We start from the raw sequence: 15,524 nt of genomic DNA on the forward strand, positions 1-15,524 counted from the left end.
GAATACTGGGGGGGGGGGGGGGGGGGGCGCATTAACACCAAAGTGGTGGGTTCACCTGACACCTAATGTGTGTGCTGACAAGCACTTCTGTAATGCATATGATGGCAGGGCCACAAGGATCACACAGCATGCTGCCATTGATTTCTCTTGGATAGTTCCCCTATAGATGATGGGTGTATTCACAGAGCAGTATTAGACCTTGTCTCCTCCTTCTTCACATACCTGACTTCCTGTGTGTCTTATATCGGGGATGATCTTATGATTTTGCTCCGTAACACATAATCTGCTGTAGAGACTTCTCTTTGATGTGCTGCTCAGTGTGAAGCTGAATGTAAATGACAGGCTGGTGGTGTGAGGTGACGCCAAAGCCCGAAGCGTGAAATCATGACTCCTATACAAGAAAAATTTTCCTATATCTGGTATGGGTGTGACCTGGTAGGTGCTGGGGGATCTGATAGATTTGATTTTATAAGGCTAAGGCTGTGGTAAATTCACTTACACACCGTAAAGATCTCAGTGTGACATGGCAGCATCACATCTAATGATTGTCAGTGTGGTTGCATCTTTGGCAAACCTGTCGCCATGTAGCTTTAACCTTGGGTAGGTTGCACACTGCAATAGTGTCTATCAGGGGAGCTTCTGGTATATTTTCAACATGTACTTATAACTGATGGCCCCGGAGCTCAACTCAGCCTTTCTTCCCATTTTGTTTAAAAGGAATGTATCGCCTAATTTTTCTTTGGCCAGTTAGTCAGATACTAAAACTTGTTCTGTTATTCTAATCTGTTTCAATTTTCTGACTTTATTTTTTTATTTTACTTTTTGTACATTGGTATGGGGGCTGCCATCTTGCCTGTGTTGTTCTTAACAGCATTTAGTCACATGCCTTACAGCAAGACTCATGGACATAGACGACAGTAGACAGACCCTGTCCTCTTGCGATGAATGTGAGACCTCATTGAGCGTGCACTGCAATCTTTTGAAAAGGTCATTCCACAGGGAGCTGCTGTTGTCTTGTACTGATATCTATATACTGCTGTCACATGTCTCTGCAATGCTTTACCGCAATCTTCTATTATCACAACAGGAAGTCTCAGCTTAGTTTTTGCCCCAGTGGTGACGATGAAAACTGCAAGATTTCAGGATTACCGTATTTTATAATATTGGTAAAAAATGGAAAATTAGAAAAGATGGCACCTAAAATTCTAAAAAAGTAAAATAAAAAAAATGCTTAATATAAAAACATTGGGGGAGATTTATCAAACATGGTGTAAAGTGAAACTGGCTAAGTTGCCCCTAGCAACCAATCAAATTCCACCTTTTATTCCTCACAGACTCTTTGGAAAATGAAAGGTAGGGGTAGGGGTAACTGAGCCAGTTTCATTTTACACCATGTTAGATAAATCTCCCCCATTATTTATATAACGTCATTTTCTGATGACACTGTCTCTTTAAGTGATCAGGGCACCCATGGCTAGTAATTAGAGATGAGCGAACCGGGTTCGAGTCGATCCGAACCCAAACGTTCGGCATTTGATTAGCTGGGGCTGCTGAACTTGGATAAAGCTCTAAGGTTGTCTGGAAAACATGGATACAGCCAATGACTATATCCATGTTTTCCACTTAGCCTTAGGGCTTTATCCAACTTCAGCAGCCACCGCTAATCAAATGCTGAAAGTTCGGGTTCGGATCGACTCAAGCATGCTCCAGGTTCGCTCATCTCTACTAGTAATATAGTTATGCATTTACTTTCTAGACTTTCCTCATTTTTTCTGGGATGTGTCTTCTGTAATAGTCTCCTTAGAACCTTGGTCAATTTCCTTAGGCCACAGTGACGTTCCGTGCTCGGTGACAACAATAGACTGTGCAGACCATCAAAGAACCTGAAAGTTTTAAGAACCACAGTTATGGAAGAAAGGGTTTCCTGTTGTAGAAAAATCCCTTTAAGGCATTAATTATAGACAGAGTATTATTGCCCATAATGGAGCACATACAACCAGATCATGGGAATGATGGGAACTGTGCTGATGATGTAAGAAAGTTAAAGGCTGCAGGTTATACTGTGGGAGGAGAGGGGTCTCCAGCAGCTCAGAGTGTTTGAGTATTTCTGTAATCTGGAAGGTGTCATACATGGAGGAGGAATAAAGCCACACATAGGGAGGGTAAATCTGTGTGTGTGTGTGTGTATATATATATATATATATATATATATATATATATATATATATATATATATATATATATTAGTTTATGTTATTATTCTAATGTATGTTTTTTTTTTGTTTTTTTTTCTTTTTAAAGGGTAAGCAAAGTTTTACTTAGATAGGTCTGGCCTGTACGAAGACTGCGATAACTAATGTTTCCCGTTGCCGCAGACACTATCTGCTAATTTGTCAGTGCACAGTAATATATACTTGTAGAGCTATTGGCACTGTATATCTCTTATATGTGGCCTGACTGAAGCTTTGGTAAATTTCCTCTTCAAATACTTGTACTTGGTATAATTGTTCATTATTATGTGTTTAGGTGTCCAACAAGAAGGCAAACAACGTCCCCCCACCAGCTCAGGTGTCCAAAATTAAGGTACCCACCCCCCAAGCGGTCGTGAAGAAGGAAAAACGTCAGAGCTCCTCAAGATTCAACGTGAGCAATAACCGTGAACTGCAGAAGCTTCCGTCTCTGAAAGGTAATTTAACATTTATCGTTTTGTTGCTTGTCCTTGGTGGGATGACGGTAGCTATATTTACCAGTGTATAAGATCTGGCGTAATTCCTGACTGGTTATTCTAAGGGGACCTGCAGGACATACCATCAAGACTTATCAGCAGTTCTGTAATGTACAATTATTGGAATGCATTCCTCTACAAGCAGTGTCAGCAGGACACAGGCACGATTCACTGCGGCCTGTGTAATGTCAATGGGCAGCTCCGAGTGGCTGTCGCCATTGCTGCCAGTACATCATTGCTTCAAAGCTCAAAATAAGCCCTAGACTTCTACAGGATCCTGTAAGTAATGTCAGTGCTCAAAAAAAGTAACCGGCACTACTATATGTATATAGTCCCATAATATGGTCAGTGCTCTGCTAGCATTGCCTACAGGGCTGTCATATTAGTAATGTTGGTCTACCTCCAGTTGTATAGAGAGAAGGTTACAGGGCAGGAGTGCACACAGTAGATATTGCAGAGCAGATATCTCCAAATAGTAGAATGTACAGACCGGCTGTGGTTCATGTTGCAGGCTGTTTGTCGCTATGCAGTAGGACAGGGATGAGAAACCTGTGGCCCTCCAGCTGCTGCTAAACTGCAATTCTAGAGATGAGCGAACCTGGAGCATGCTCAAGTCAATCCGAACCCGAACTTTCGGCATTTGATTAGCGGTGGCTGCTGAAGTTGGATAAAGCCCTAAGGCTACGTGGAAAACATGTATATAGTCATTGGCTGTATCCATGTTTTCCAGACAACGTTAGAGCTGTATCCAAGTTTATCAGCCCCCGCTAATCAAATGCCGAATGTTCGGGTTCGGAACGACTCTAACCCGGTTCGCTCATCTCTATACAATTCCCATTATCTATGGGCAGCCAAAGCTGTCCAGGCATGATGGGAATTGTAGCTCTGCAGCAGTTGGAGAGCTAAAGGTTCTTCATCCCTGCACATGTGCGGCAGCATCCTACTCAGTATCCTAAACCCAGCAAGGAAGCCAGTGCATTAGCGCCACATCCTACAACACTAGCTCCGCTGCTGGATACAGGAGCCTTGGATACAGCACAATAGTCTCTTGGTGCATACACAGTATTAAAACTACTACATCAGCCCTGGCAATCTGCAAGGAGACCCGGCTGCAAGAGTTCACTAGAATATTTGGTGAAATGTCCCTTTTTTTTTTTTTTTTTTTTTTTAAAGGGTTTATCTGGGATTTAAAAAAAAGCAAAACAGCTTTCTTGCAAAAACAGTGCCTCCCCTGTCCTCAGGTTGTGTGTGGTATTACAATTCAGCTCTATTTACTTCAATGGAATGGGGCTGCAATACTACACCCAAACTGAGGACAGGAGTGGTGCTATTTCTGGAAGAAAGCGGCCATGTTTTTCTAAGGCTAGATAACCCAATTACCATGCAAAATCAGTTGTGTAGATTGCTTCTGCCTCCCTGTAATTTGCTTCCCTGGTATATAGATTGACTTTGCATTTATACCATTGAGTATAATTTTACTGTATCCATCTGTTTAGGATAAATGGTACTTTACTTTGCTTAACCGTTAAAGCTATGCATACACAGACTGCACATGCTGAGTATGTAGATGAATACTGTACCTATGAATACTTTTGGCATATGTGCTGGGAGCTCTGTTATTTTTTTCTTATTTGTCCCCTACTGCACGCATACTCACCAGTGACTATCAGTGTCCTGCAGCGTGGCTTCGTTACGGTGCTACAATGCTGTTCACGTCATCACTCTTCTGTTTCCATGTTGATTGAAGGCTGGAAGTCATGCTCTCCAGTGCATCTCTATGGGTGAGTGTGACTTCCAGCCCTCAATCAACATGGTCTCCATACAGAAGAGGGGTCGAAAGAGCGGTGACGTGAACATGCACGGGATTTAAAGACAACGTAGCCGCGCTAATAATCACAGGTAAGTACGTGCCTGCGCCTACAAGCAGTGTGGAGGGGGGTACAAAGTAAATAAAAAAGGGAATGCTTCTTTAAGGGTTTTTTTTTTATTTAAATCAACTGGTGTCAGAAAGTGCCAGAGATTTGTAATTTACTTCTATTAAAAAGTCTTCCAGTACTTATCAGTTTGTGTGTGTCCTGCAGGAAGTAGTGTATTCTTTCCAGTCTGGAGAGCAGGAGAGGTTTTTTATGGGGATTTGCTGCTGCTCTGGACAGTTCCTGACATGGGCAGAAAAGGCAGCAGAGAACACTGTGTGAGAATGGAAAGAATACACCACTTCCTGCAGGACATACAGCAGCTGATAAGTACTGGAAGACTTGAGATTTTTAAATATAAGTAAATTACAAATCTATATAACTTTCTGACACCAGTTGATTTGTAAGAGAAAAAAATTTTGGTGGACAAACCCTTTAAAAAATAAAATGTAAACAGAGCCTAAGATGTTTCTCGCCATAGTTCTTTATCATTACAAACCTGAAGCAATAACCCAGTAGTAAGTTGCTAAGACTTGTGTCCATTACTTGCGGTTTGACAGGCATAGCTAATCTATGGCTGTGCTCGCCACTATCACATATTAAGGTTTGGCTGTTCCTTGAGCTTACTCTAAACACACTGTCGTTCTTCAGACACCCGGGGTCTCTGCATACCCAGGGGGTCTCCACATATAAGAACTGTGTTAATTAGAGAAGTGGCAGCAGCTTGTTGCCCCCTAAGGTGTATGGTGATGACTGATGATGAGCAGCACATTGGGGTGTGCAGTGTGGCCTGTGAGTAATAAAGCTTCACTTTTTCATTAAAGGGTTTGTCCAGGCTTAGAAAACATGTCCACTTACTTCCAGAAACAGCACTGCTCTTGTCCTCAGGTTGGGTGTGCTTTTGCAACTCGATTGCATTGAAATGAACGGAGCTTAATTGCCATACCACACACATCCTGAGGACAGGGGTGGTGCTGGTCCTGGATAGCCCCTTTTAAGTGACAAATATTTCAAACCAGTTCTGTCTGTCAGTGTAGGGCTCGTCTGAGCAGTCCTCCTGGAGCTACTCCTTCCTTCTCCCACCACCTCCATGCTTGTTTAATACATTTACTACAGCTTGAAGTCTTCTGTTCCTAGCAAAAATGGTGACATCACAACCCACTGTCTAACATACGGAGGTGCGGGCTGGGCTGTGTGCGGTGGGGACGGGAGCATGAAGCAGGGGTACCACCGGTAACTGCTCTGGTGCAGGACAGGAGAGAGACCACCGGCATGTCAGCTCATGCTCCGTCCCTGCTGCCCATGTAGCCAACCTGCCATCCGGACCTTCCGTATTGCTCTGTGCATGGGGAGAGAGCAGGCTGTGCCCTTCTTCCCCGGGTACAGTCTGTACTCTCCCCAAGCACAGAGCTATACGGAAGGTCCGGATGGCAGGTTGGCTGCAGGGGCGGCGCACGGGCTGGCATGTCACATCATCCCAGTGGTCTCTATCCTGTCCCACAACGGAGCTGTAACAAATCACCGGAATGATGTGACGTGTAAGCCCGTGCTCCGTCCCTGCTGCCTGTGTAGCCATATAGCCAACCTGCCATCCAGACCTTCTGTATTGCTGTGTGCTTGGGGAGAGAGCTGGCTGTACCTGGGGAAGAAGCGCGCAGCCTGCTCTCTCCCCATGTACAAAGTGACTCGGCTTCAGGTAGAAGTATAGAAAGGTCCAGATGGTGGGTTGGCTACACGGGCAGCAGGGACGGGGCATAGACTGACAGGTCTGACCGAGGAGAGCTGGTGAGAGCAGCTCTCTCAGCAGTCGTCTATCCAGGTCTACTGGCTGCCCACACAATACAGATAATGACAGTTCTGGTGCAGGGACGGGAGACCACCAGGATGAAGATTCACATGTCACAACATCCCAGTGGTCTTTCTCCCGTCCTCCACTGGAGCGGTTACCAGAGGTTAGGCTGCGTTCATGGCCACCTCTGTCAGGAACTGTCCAGAGCAGGAGAGGTTTTCTATGGGGATTTGCTGCTGCTCTGGACAGTTCCTGACATGGACAGAGGTGGCAGCAGAGAGCACTGTGTCAGACCGGAAAGAATACACAATTTTCTGCAGGACATACAGCAGCTGAAAAGTATGGGAAGACTTGATATTTTTAAATATATAAATTTGTAATTTCCTTTAAATTTTCTGAAACCAACTGATTTGAAAGAAAAAGATTTTCGCTGGACAACCCCTTTAAATGTTATGCAGCAGAGGGCAGACAGACACAACCAAATAACGTGACGTGTCACTGATATATGAAGGATAGGTGTCCTTTCATTGATGGTATCCCTGTGTATGTCGCTCTGCCAGTAAAGAGCAGCTCCGAGTTTATTGCTGCTATAGAGAGAGCAGTGAGCCGGGCAGCTTCATGTCCCTGATGCTTTTCTTCCTCACTTGGCTTGGGACTTAGTGTGACAATCTGCCAAATTAACCGTTTCCCTCTTTCATTTTGTTAAAGTTTGGTCCTTTGCTGTAAAGCCTATTAAATCCAGTGTCTGTTCTTTTGTTGGAATATTTAGGCCCAGCCCATGGGGCATTGTCACATCCTCCAATAAACCCCTGCAGCACGGCTTTAATCACTAGAGAGGAGTGGCGTCCTCGTACGTGTGTGTAAGTGTGTGTGTGTGTGTATATATATATATATATATATAATAATAATAATATATTATATAAAGGCTCATACGGATCTGGCTGTAACCAGGTATCCAAGCCGTGGTTTGTACTGGGGGCTTTAGCATATTCCCTTCATACTAGTCCATAGATATTGATGTCCGTGTATTATAACCTCTTGGTCCTCTTCATTCCCTTAAAGGAAGGGAATCCCTGTTGACTGTAGTCATAAGTCATGCAAAAATCATTCCCATCATATGGTTATATTAACATTGCCTGCAATATTTTGCCATTGCCATGTTCACCGACTTGGGGCTCTCCAGTTGCACACCTGCAACCCCCATTGTATGATTATATTATCATTTTATAAAGAATGGTTAGGTAGATTCAGGAAAAGGGCTCAACAAGCACTTCACTCACTGTGATCTCCATCTTGCTGCATCTCCATAGACTTGAAATGGAGTCTGTATCCTGCAGCGTGGTGACAAGTGCTTGGATACAGACCCCAACCATGTCTGGGTGATATATGAAAAGTTTTTTGTTTGTTTTTTTAAAGGGACAAGGACACTTTTTAACATTACATGCTTTGTTCTTCAACCTGGGATTCGGTTCTGTTCATACAGTTTAGATTACACGGATTATTATGCTGCTGTTCACCAACTTGTCGCCCTCCAGCTGCTGCAGAACGATTGATCCAATAACATCACAATGGAGAAATAAGCAGCAGCAGGACTTCTCATGGTTGTCTAGAGGGAAATGATCAGATAGATTCCTTGTTTCAGTCATAGTGCCTCTATTGGTTATTGGCTAGTGTCAGGAGGCATCTATAGGATATCTGGTACTGTCAGGGTATATCTGTTGGGTATAGGATACTGTCAGGGTACATTTATTGGTTAGTGTCAGGGTATATCTGTTGGGTATAGGATACTGTCGGGGTACATTTATTGGTTAGTGTCAGGGTATATCCATTGGATATCAGTTACTGTCAGGATACGTCAGTTGGGTGTCTGGTACTGTCGGGATACATTTATTGGGTATCAGGTACTTTCAGGGTACATTTATTGGATATCTGGTACTGTCAGGATACATCTGTTGGGTGTCGGATACTGTCGGGATAAATGTGTCGGGTACTGTCAGGATACATGTGTTGGTTATAGGGTACTTTGAGGACACATCTGTTGGGTATTGGTACTGTCAGGATACATCTGTTGGGTGTCGGGTACTGTCGGGATATATGTGTCGGGATACATCTGTTGGTTATAGGGTATTATGAGGACACATCTGTTGGGTACTGTCAGGACACATTTGTTGGGTATTGGTACTGTCAGGACACATCTGTTGGGTATTGGTACTGTCAGGATACATCTGTTGGGTATCGGGTACTGTCAGCATATATTGGGTATGAACAATGCCCTTGTCTGTATATAGAGAAGACTTCTTTTCCTCCTTCTAAAACAGTTTTCAAGCAATTTCCCACCAGCTTTTTATGGTCTTGTATATTCTCTGCATATATTATATTTGTTACTCCTGAGATTGCTGGATGTATATGACAGGCACATTCTACTGATATATACTGTATGTGAAGCCTTTCCTCAGTGCTTGTAAATGATGGGTTTCCCATATTGCATCTCTTTATCTTGTCTTTCTCTCCATGTTCGCTGTAGATGTCTGACTTGTTGTGGTTGCGGTTCATCATCCTGATCCGTTCCTCCAGGGCTGTAAAGCATTGGTGATTAATACAATATATTTTATGACAATGCTGAAATGAGTTTTGCTCGCCGAAGTAACTTCATACATCATCATACGGCCTGAGGAGGCTGCGTTCACGTTACGTTAGCAATATACAGTATTAGGCAAGTTTCTGGCACATAGGACAAGCCTATTCATTGGTGCTTGTTCACTTGATGGAGGCCGAAAGTGTTATTGACGTAAAGACAACTCATAGACACCAGATAGATTGATCCGCTGTGCATTTGGCAGGTGTCTAAAGCCTTTTTCTGCTTTACAATTGTAGTTCATGGCACCTGATTAATAAGAAGTGGGCATGTGACTGGGGCATCTGCTTTAATTCACAGAGTGCACACTGGCGACCTTTGTGTCATCCTGCGAGAGGGATTCATTATTTAAGGCTCCATTGTGTGTGCCATGTAATTGACAATGAGGCCCGTGTCCTGAGGGTTAGTAGCAGTACGGTTCTCCGTAGCTGGAGGGCATTGCCAGGTCTTGGATGCCCTGTTTTATTATACAGTGAGCCGAGTCAGCAGCTTTAAAAGGGAGAAATTGGAGGTATTTTGCAAAAATAAAATGTTTATCTCCCTGTTTTGTGTATACAGCAGACCTCTGCGTCTTTTTGTATACAGCAGACCTCTGCGGCTTTGTGTATACAGCAGACCTCTGCATCTTTTTGTATACAGCAGACCTCTGCGGCTTTGTGTATACAGCAGACCTCTGCGGCTTTGTGTATACAGCAGACCTCTGCGGCTTTGTGTATACAGCAGACCTCTGCGGCTTTGTGTATACAGCAGACCTCTGCGGCTTTGTGTATACAGCAGACCTCTGCGGCGTTGTGTATACAGCAGACTGCTGTATAAACAAACTCTGTGTGCATTGATCCTGCGTGTGTGTGTGTATGTGTGTGTATATATATATATATATATATATATATATATATATATATATATATATATAATATATTTTTTTATTATTATTACCAGATTTATTTATTAGTAGCCAACCCCAAATAGGGTTGTTACTACCTTGAAATAGTCTGAGATGTCCTGATTATGCTTCCTATTACAGTTTCTCAATATTCTCTAGGTTTACTGTTTGTCCATTCAGTTAATAGTCAGTTGGGTGTAAACTAAGGGTCCTATTACGCGGAGCGATTTTTAATGATTAACGGCTAACGATAAACCATCGCAGACAAGATTTTTGTTGTCAAGCAAGATGTTTATTGTTAGCCTGAAATCGTTCACGATATTAGACACGATGGTCGTTGGATACGATCGTTATTGCGATTGTTACTAAGATGGTTTATTCCTTCTTATCCCCGCAAAACAATAAATGATGTGCAATTGCACTGAACGAATGTGGAATTAGAGCTAACTATTAACGATAATTTTAGGTGGTCTCACCTTAGTCAGCAATCCTTCAGCTGAGTCGTGCCGCCCCTTCAGAAGCAGATCCAGGAGCTTCGGACTCTACGGGCCCTATTACACAGGGCGATTATCGTGCGAAAAATCATTATCGTTTGAATTTAAACGATAATCGTTCTGTGTAATAGGGCCCAAAGAGTCCGAAGCTCCTGGATCTGCTTCTGAAGGGGCGGAACGACTCGGCTGAAGGATTGCCTACTAAGGTGAGACCATGAGCCAGGTGGGGTACTTTCCCACTACACATCACTTCGGGGAAGAAGGAGTTTGGGCAGAAGTGCTGCACTGCGGAGGCACAGGGAAAAGAAAGTAGCACTTGTTATGTTCCTACTCCTGCCTGCTGGAAAATGATCTTTCCCTGGAGTTCTCCTTTTAATTTTAAAAATAGGCATGACTAGCAAGTGATATGTCCACGCCCATCTGACTATTGAACAAACTCTAAAGACACACATAACTCACGAACGGGATGGTGTATCAAGAAACTGTAGCTGTTTAATGGTAGTAACAGCAAATTTTTTGGTTGGCTGCAGGTCCCTTTAAGGCTCTGTTCACATTGGGGCTTTAGTTAGGAACAATCCGTGTGGCTCTGCTTGATCCAACATATGATGCATACCAGTGAGAGCAATGGACCCTGTTAATTTAAAGGGGTGGCACGCTGTGGTCACCTGCCCTCAGGTAGATGATAAACATGTACCCACTGGAGGTCTGAATGCTGGGATGCCCTGGTCCAGCAGTGACGGTCAGGCATGTCTGCCTGAATGTAACATAGTGCAGTCTGCAGCGATCTCAGGCACTCCCATAGATCTTAAGCGTACTAAGCTGCCGCTCTCTTCTTGTTGGAGGATAAAAGACCTTCTGTATTTTAATCAGCACTCCCACTCATCACCTATCCTGTGTCATGGCTTTTATTTAGAAAATAAATAGTCACTTAGCTGTGCACAGATTGAACACTAGGTGGCAGCACACACAGGAATCAGAGAAGGCTTTTATGTGGAAAATGTTATATGGGAAAATAAAACCAGTGTTACCTGCCAGTCAGGAGTGTATTTATAGCCTGTGCGGCCTGGAGTACGTCAGCCACACACGTGCTTCCTGGTCAGTTTACACAACATGGAGCAAGTGATACCATGCATCAGTGACCCCAAAGGCTGATGCTCATACCCAGCTGTGGAGAACAGCAGTGAATGTACAGCATCATACGGACCTCATAGAGGGGACCCTGCCAGTGACACCTCTACTGATCCCTCCATGGAATATGGCTGCCCTTTCCACAAACACCATGTTTCTTCTACCGCCTGCTATCCCCAGCTACAACAGCTGATTTGTTGAGACTTTTAGCTACAGGACCCATCGGCTGAACATCAGCAGGTCTCTATTTAGAGAACAAGAAGTGAAAGAGTTTACAGGCTCTGATGGCTCACATCAGTGTTCCTCAATTTATAGAAACTACAACCCCCAGGGTGTCATGGCCGACAGTGCATGCAGTCATTTTAATGAGCAGACTGGGCGGTCTAGTCACAGGATTTCCACTTTGTTCTTCCCTGTCCGACCTCGCACAGATGTCACATGTCCAGTTGGCTCTCAGGGTTTGAGCCTCCGGGCTGCTCTTCTGTCTCCCCTCTCTCCATTGCTCTGGCTGTGGCTTAATGTCAGAAAGCTGATGGGGAAGGTACAAGGGAGACATGATAGATGTCTCCTGGGTGGAGAGCAACAGGGATCAAATAGACAGGCTATAGTCAGTAGCGTTCTGTGTTATACTGAAGAGATGCATTCATAATTCTACTCATTCTTATTGAAAGCAATCAATAAGTGGCTTAGCTGACTCCACCAGCATACCAGAGCAGTGAGTGCAGCTCTGCAGTATAATACAGGATCAGTAATGTAATGTATGTACACAGTGACCACACCAGCAGAATAGTGAGTGCAGCTCTGCAGTATATTACAGGATCAGTAATGTAATGTATGTACAGTGTCCACACCAGCAGAATAGTGAGTGCAGCTCTGCAGTATAATACAGGATCAGTAATGTAATGTAATGTAATGTATGTACACAGTGACCCCACTCACCAATAGTGAGTGCAGCTTTGGAGTATAATACAGTATAAAAAAATTAAAAATATTATATGTATTATTAAGTTGTAGGTTATTCTTTTTCTATCATGTCTTGTTTAGTTGTAGGTTATTTGTGTATGATGTCTTGTTTAGTTGGTGTTGGTTTGTATAGAATTATTTCTGTGGTATTAGGTTGTGCACAATGCAACTGGGCCAGGGAGTTCACGTATTAATAAACTATATACACTACTATATAGTATACACCACTATATACTATACACCTATATAAATACGTTTAGCTAAAATTGGTTATAGTGTGTGTGTGTGTGTGTATATATATGTGTGTGTGTGTATATATATATATATATATATATATATATATATATATATATATATATATATATATATTATTATATTGTATATGGGTTGTCTGTGTGGAAAAATGAGTGTGGGGATGGACCGGTGGTTTATATTATGGATTCATTTTGTTTTGGTAATTTTTCTATTTGTTTTGTTCTGGTTACATACAGTGTGTTTTTCTGTATTTATTATGTTTAAAATTTTATTAAAAGAAATACAGGATGTAACTCAGGCTCAGTACAGGATAAGTAATGTAATGTATGTACACAGTGATCCCACCAGCAGAATAGTGAGTGCATTTCTGCAGTATAATACAGGATCAGTAATGTAATGTATGTACACAGTGACCTCACCAGCAGAATAGTGAGTGCAGGTCACTGGGTAATGGTGTCTTGAGTCAGTGTCTATAGTTTTACCCTCTCCTTCCTATAACTTACCCTTGATCTTAGTCGTTTTCCTTGGGTTAGATGTGGAGATGACATATAGGCTGCAGGCAGTCAGCGGACCCCTCCCTCTCTCAGCGCTGCCCCCTGCAGAGACGCACAGTTAGGAAGCTTTTAATTAAAAGCCACGTCTTCCGTTTTACCCTAATTGGTATTAATATTTATTGTCTTTGTTTATAGCGATGGGCAGGAAGGTTGTTGGGTTTAATGTCAGGTGTAAATCTGCATCATTCCTCTGACCTACCCATAACACACACTTGGGTGATCATGCACACTTATCCTCCAAGTGGAAAGAGAGTCTGGCTTGGTTGGGAAATGCCGCTCTAATGTGTATGTGAGCCTCCTGCCCCGTCCCTGCTAGCAGATATTCGGAAAGAAGAATCCGATGTTGGATTTTATTGCCTCTATCCTTTTGTTCTTGGGAAATAAGCCACTAACAGAGGAGTCTGGCAGCAGTTTACTCCCTTCTCTTCTCCATGCTCATGTGAGCTGAGAATACGTATTATTGGGGAATGGGCAAGATAGCAGTCCATGGGTAGTAACTTTCTGTGACTATGCACTTAACAGTTGTGGTGGATATGTGTTGGGTTTTGGTATCTATATGATTGGACGAACATGTGAACAGACTGTTCCATTTTGAAAAGCATGTCCGCTTTCTTCCAGAAACTGCACCACTCTTGTCTTTTAGTTTGCATGAGGCTTTGCAATTCAGTTCCATTTAAGTGAATGGAGTTTCAAAACCTGATCCAGTCATGATGTTTCTCAAAGCAGCCATGTTTTTCTAATCCTGGATAACCCCTTTAAGTAGCAGATTTGTCTAAGATTACCTCCGCCCGCCACCTCGCCCCACGTTCTGCCGCTGGGGAGATGAGATGCAGGTGCTGACCGCTTCAGTCCCCTTTATAACCTTGCTAGTCAATTGAAGGAAATGGACCCAGCGAGGGAGGAAACGTGACATGCATCAATTCCATTGTCCTGTGGAAAGGGAAGATAGAAAGAAGTCAGTGCCATGAAAGCTTCACGCAGACAGCAGCTGAAAACCATCAAAACACCGACCCTGTATTATCCTCCAGAAATAGCCGTATCCCCACGTTACCTGAGCTCGCCGCGCAGCCGAGGATTAGTGTCCAGTAGACGAGTGCAGATTTACTGCATTGTGTAATGGCTTTATTTTATGCTTTGTATCAAGGGGAGCTGCATATATTCTATATCGATATCCTTGCCCTGCTGTGGGTGAATATAGACAATCTATCCTGCTCCTTTTGTGATTTGTAGTGACCACCATCATGATGCCAGGGTTTGTAAGGTGACACCCCCCTCCATGGAGGTTATGACTGCTTGCAAAGGGCTGCTCCTGCTTGTAAAGGGTTAATATCCTTATTACTTTTTGGGTATGTTCACCTGCAGCGTGTTGTCCCATTTATTAGAATAAGACCTGCAGCAACATCCCCATTGAGATGAATGGGACTGATAATATGCAGCCAAAAAGAAGAACAAGGAGTCATGGCCCGAGGTTACCTGGGATGAAAATCAGAAGCAACGTGAGAAAAAGATGTTTTTGCTGAAAGATTAGTAGATGCTTGGAGCAAACCTCTGGCGGAGGTGGTAGGAAAACAGTACGTGAATTTAAAGGGTTCCTCCGACAAAGAGCACAGGACAGGTGAAGTTTGTAAACTGTGGGAGTCTGGCCACTGCCACCCTCATGGTTACACATGCTAGTTTGCCTCTCCATTCAGCTGTGGGATTGCTATAGTTACCCGGACATAGTACTTTACGTTCCCAGTTAGCACCATAGAGTCTCAATAGTGGTAGGACTCATGCCCAGCGGTGGCTCCAATTACATATGAGAAGGGGGAGCACCAGTTCTTGGGGGGTCGCTTATCGGGTGGGTGGAGTCACATGTTGGATACCTGGGTAGTGAATTTGCCTGCTAAATCAGTTGCCAATAATTATTTCCCACTGACTTAATGTGTACTTAAAGGGGTTATCCAGCGCTACAAAAACATGGCCACTTTTTCCCCCACTGTTGTCTCCAGTTCAGGTGTGGTTTGCAATTAAGCTCCATTTAATTCAATGGCACTGAGTTTCAAAACCCCACCCAAACTGGAGACAGTAGGGGGAAAATAGACATGTTTTTGTAGCGCTGGATAACCCCTTTAAAGGGGTTATCCATTGCTACAAAAACATGGCCCCTTTCTTCCAGAGGCAATTAAGCTCCATTCACTTTAAT

The 15,524-nt window shown here is 43.4% G+C and overlaps 1 protein-coding gene across 1 annotated transcript in view; it reads left to right on the top strand.

The window, feature by feature from the left end:
* Positions 1 to 15,524, top strand: part of PPP2R5C (protein phosphatase 2 regulatory subunit B'gamma) — a 51,821-nt gene that overhangs the window by 5,219 nt on the left and 31,078 nt on the right. The window contains exon 3 of the mRNA XM_069951363.1: positions 2,527 to 2,686. Within this exon, the coding sequence (XP_069807464.1) occupies positions 2,527 to 2,686 (160 nt within the window). The remainder of the gene's footprint in view (positions 1 to 2,526; positions 2,687 to 15,524) is intronic.

This window comes from Dendropsophus ebraccatus, chromosome 13 (assembly GCF_027789765.1).
Source record: "Dendropsophus ebraccatus isolate aDenEbr1 chromosome 13, aDenEbr1.pat, whole genome shotgun sequence".
Lineage (NCBI taxonomy): Eukaryota > Metazoa > Chordata > Amphibia > Anura > Hylidae > Dendropsophus > Dendropsophus ebraccatus.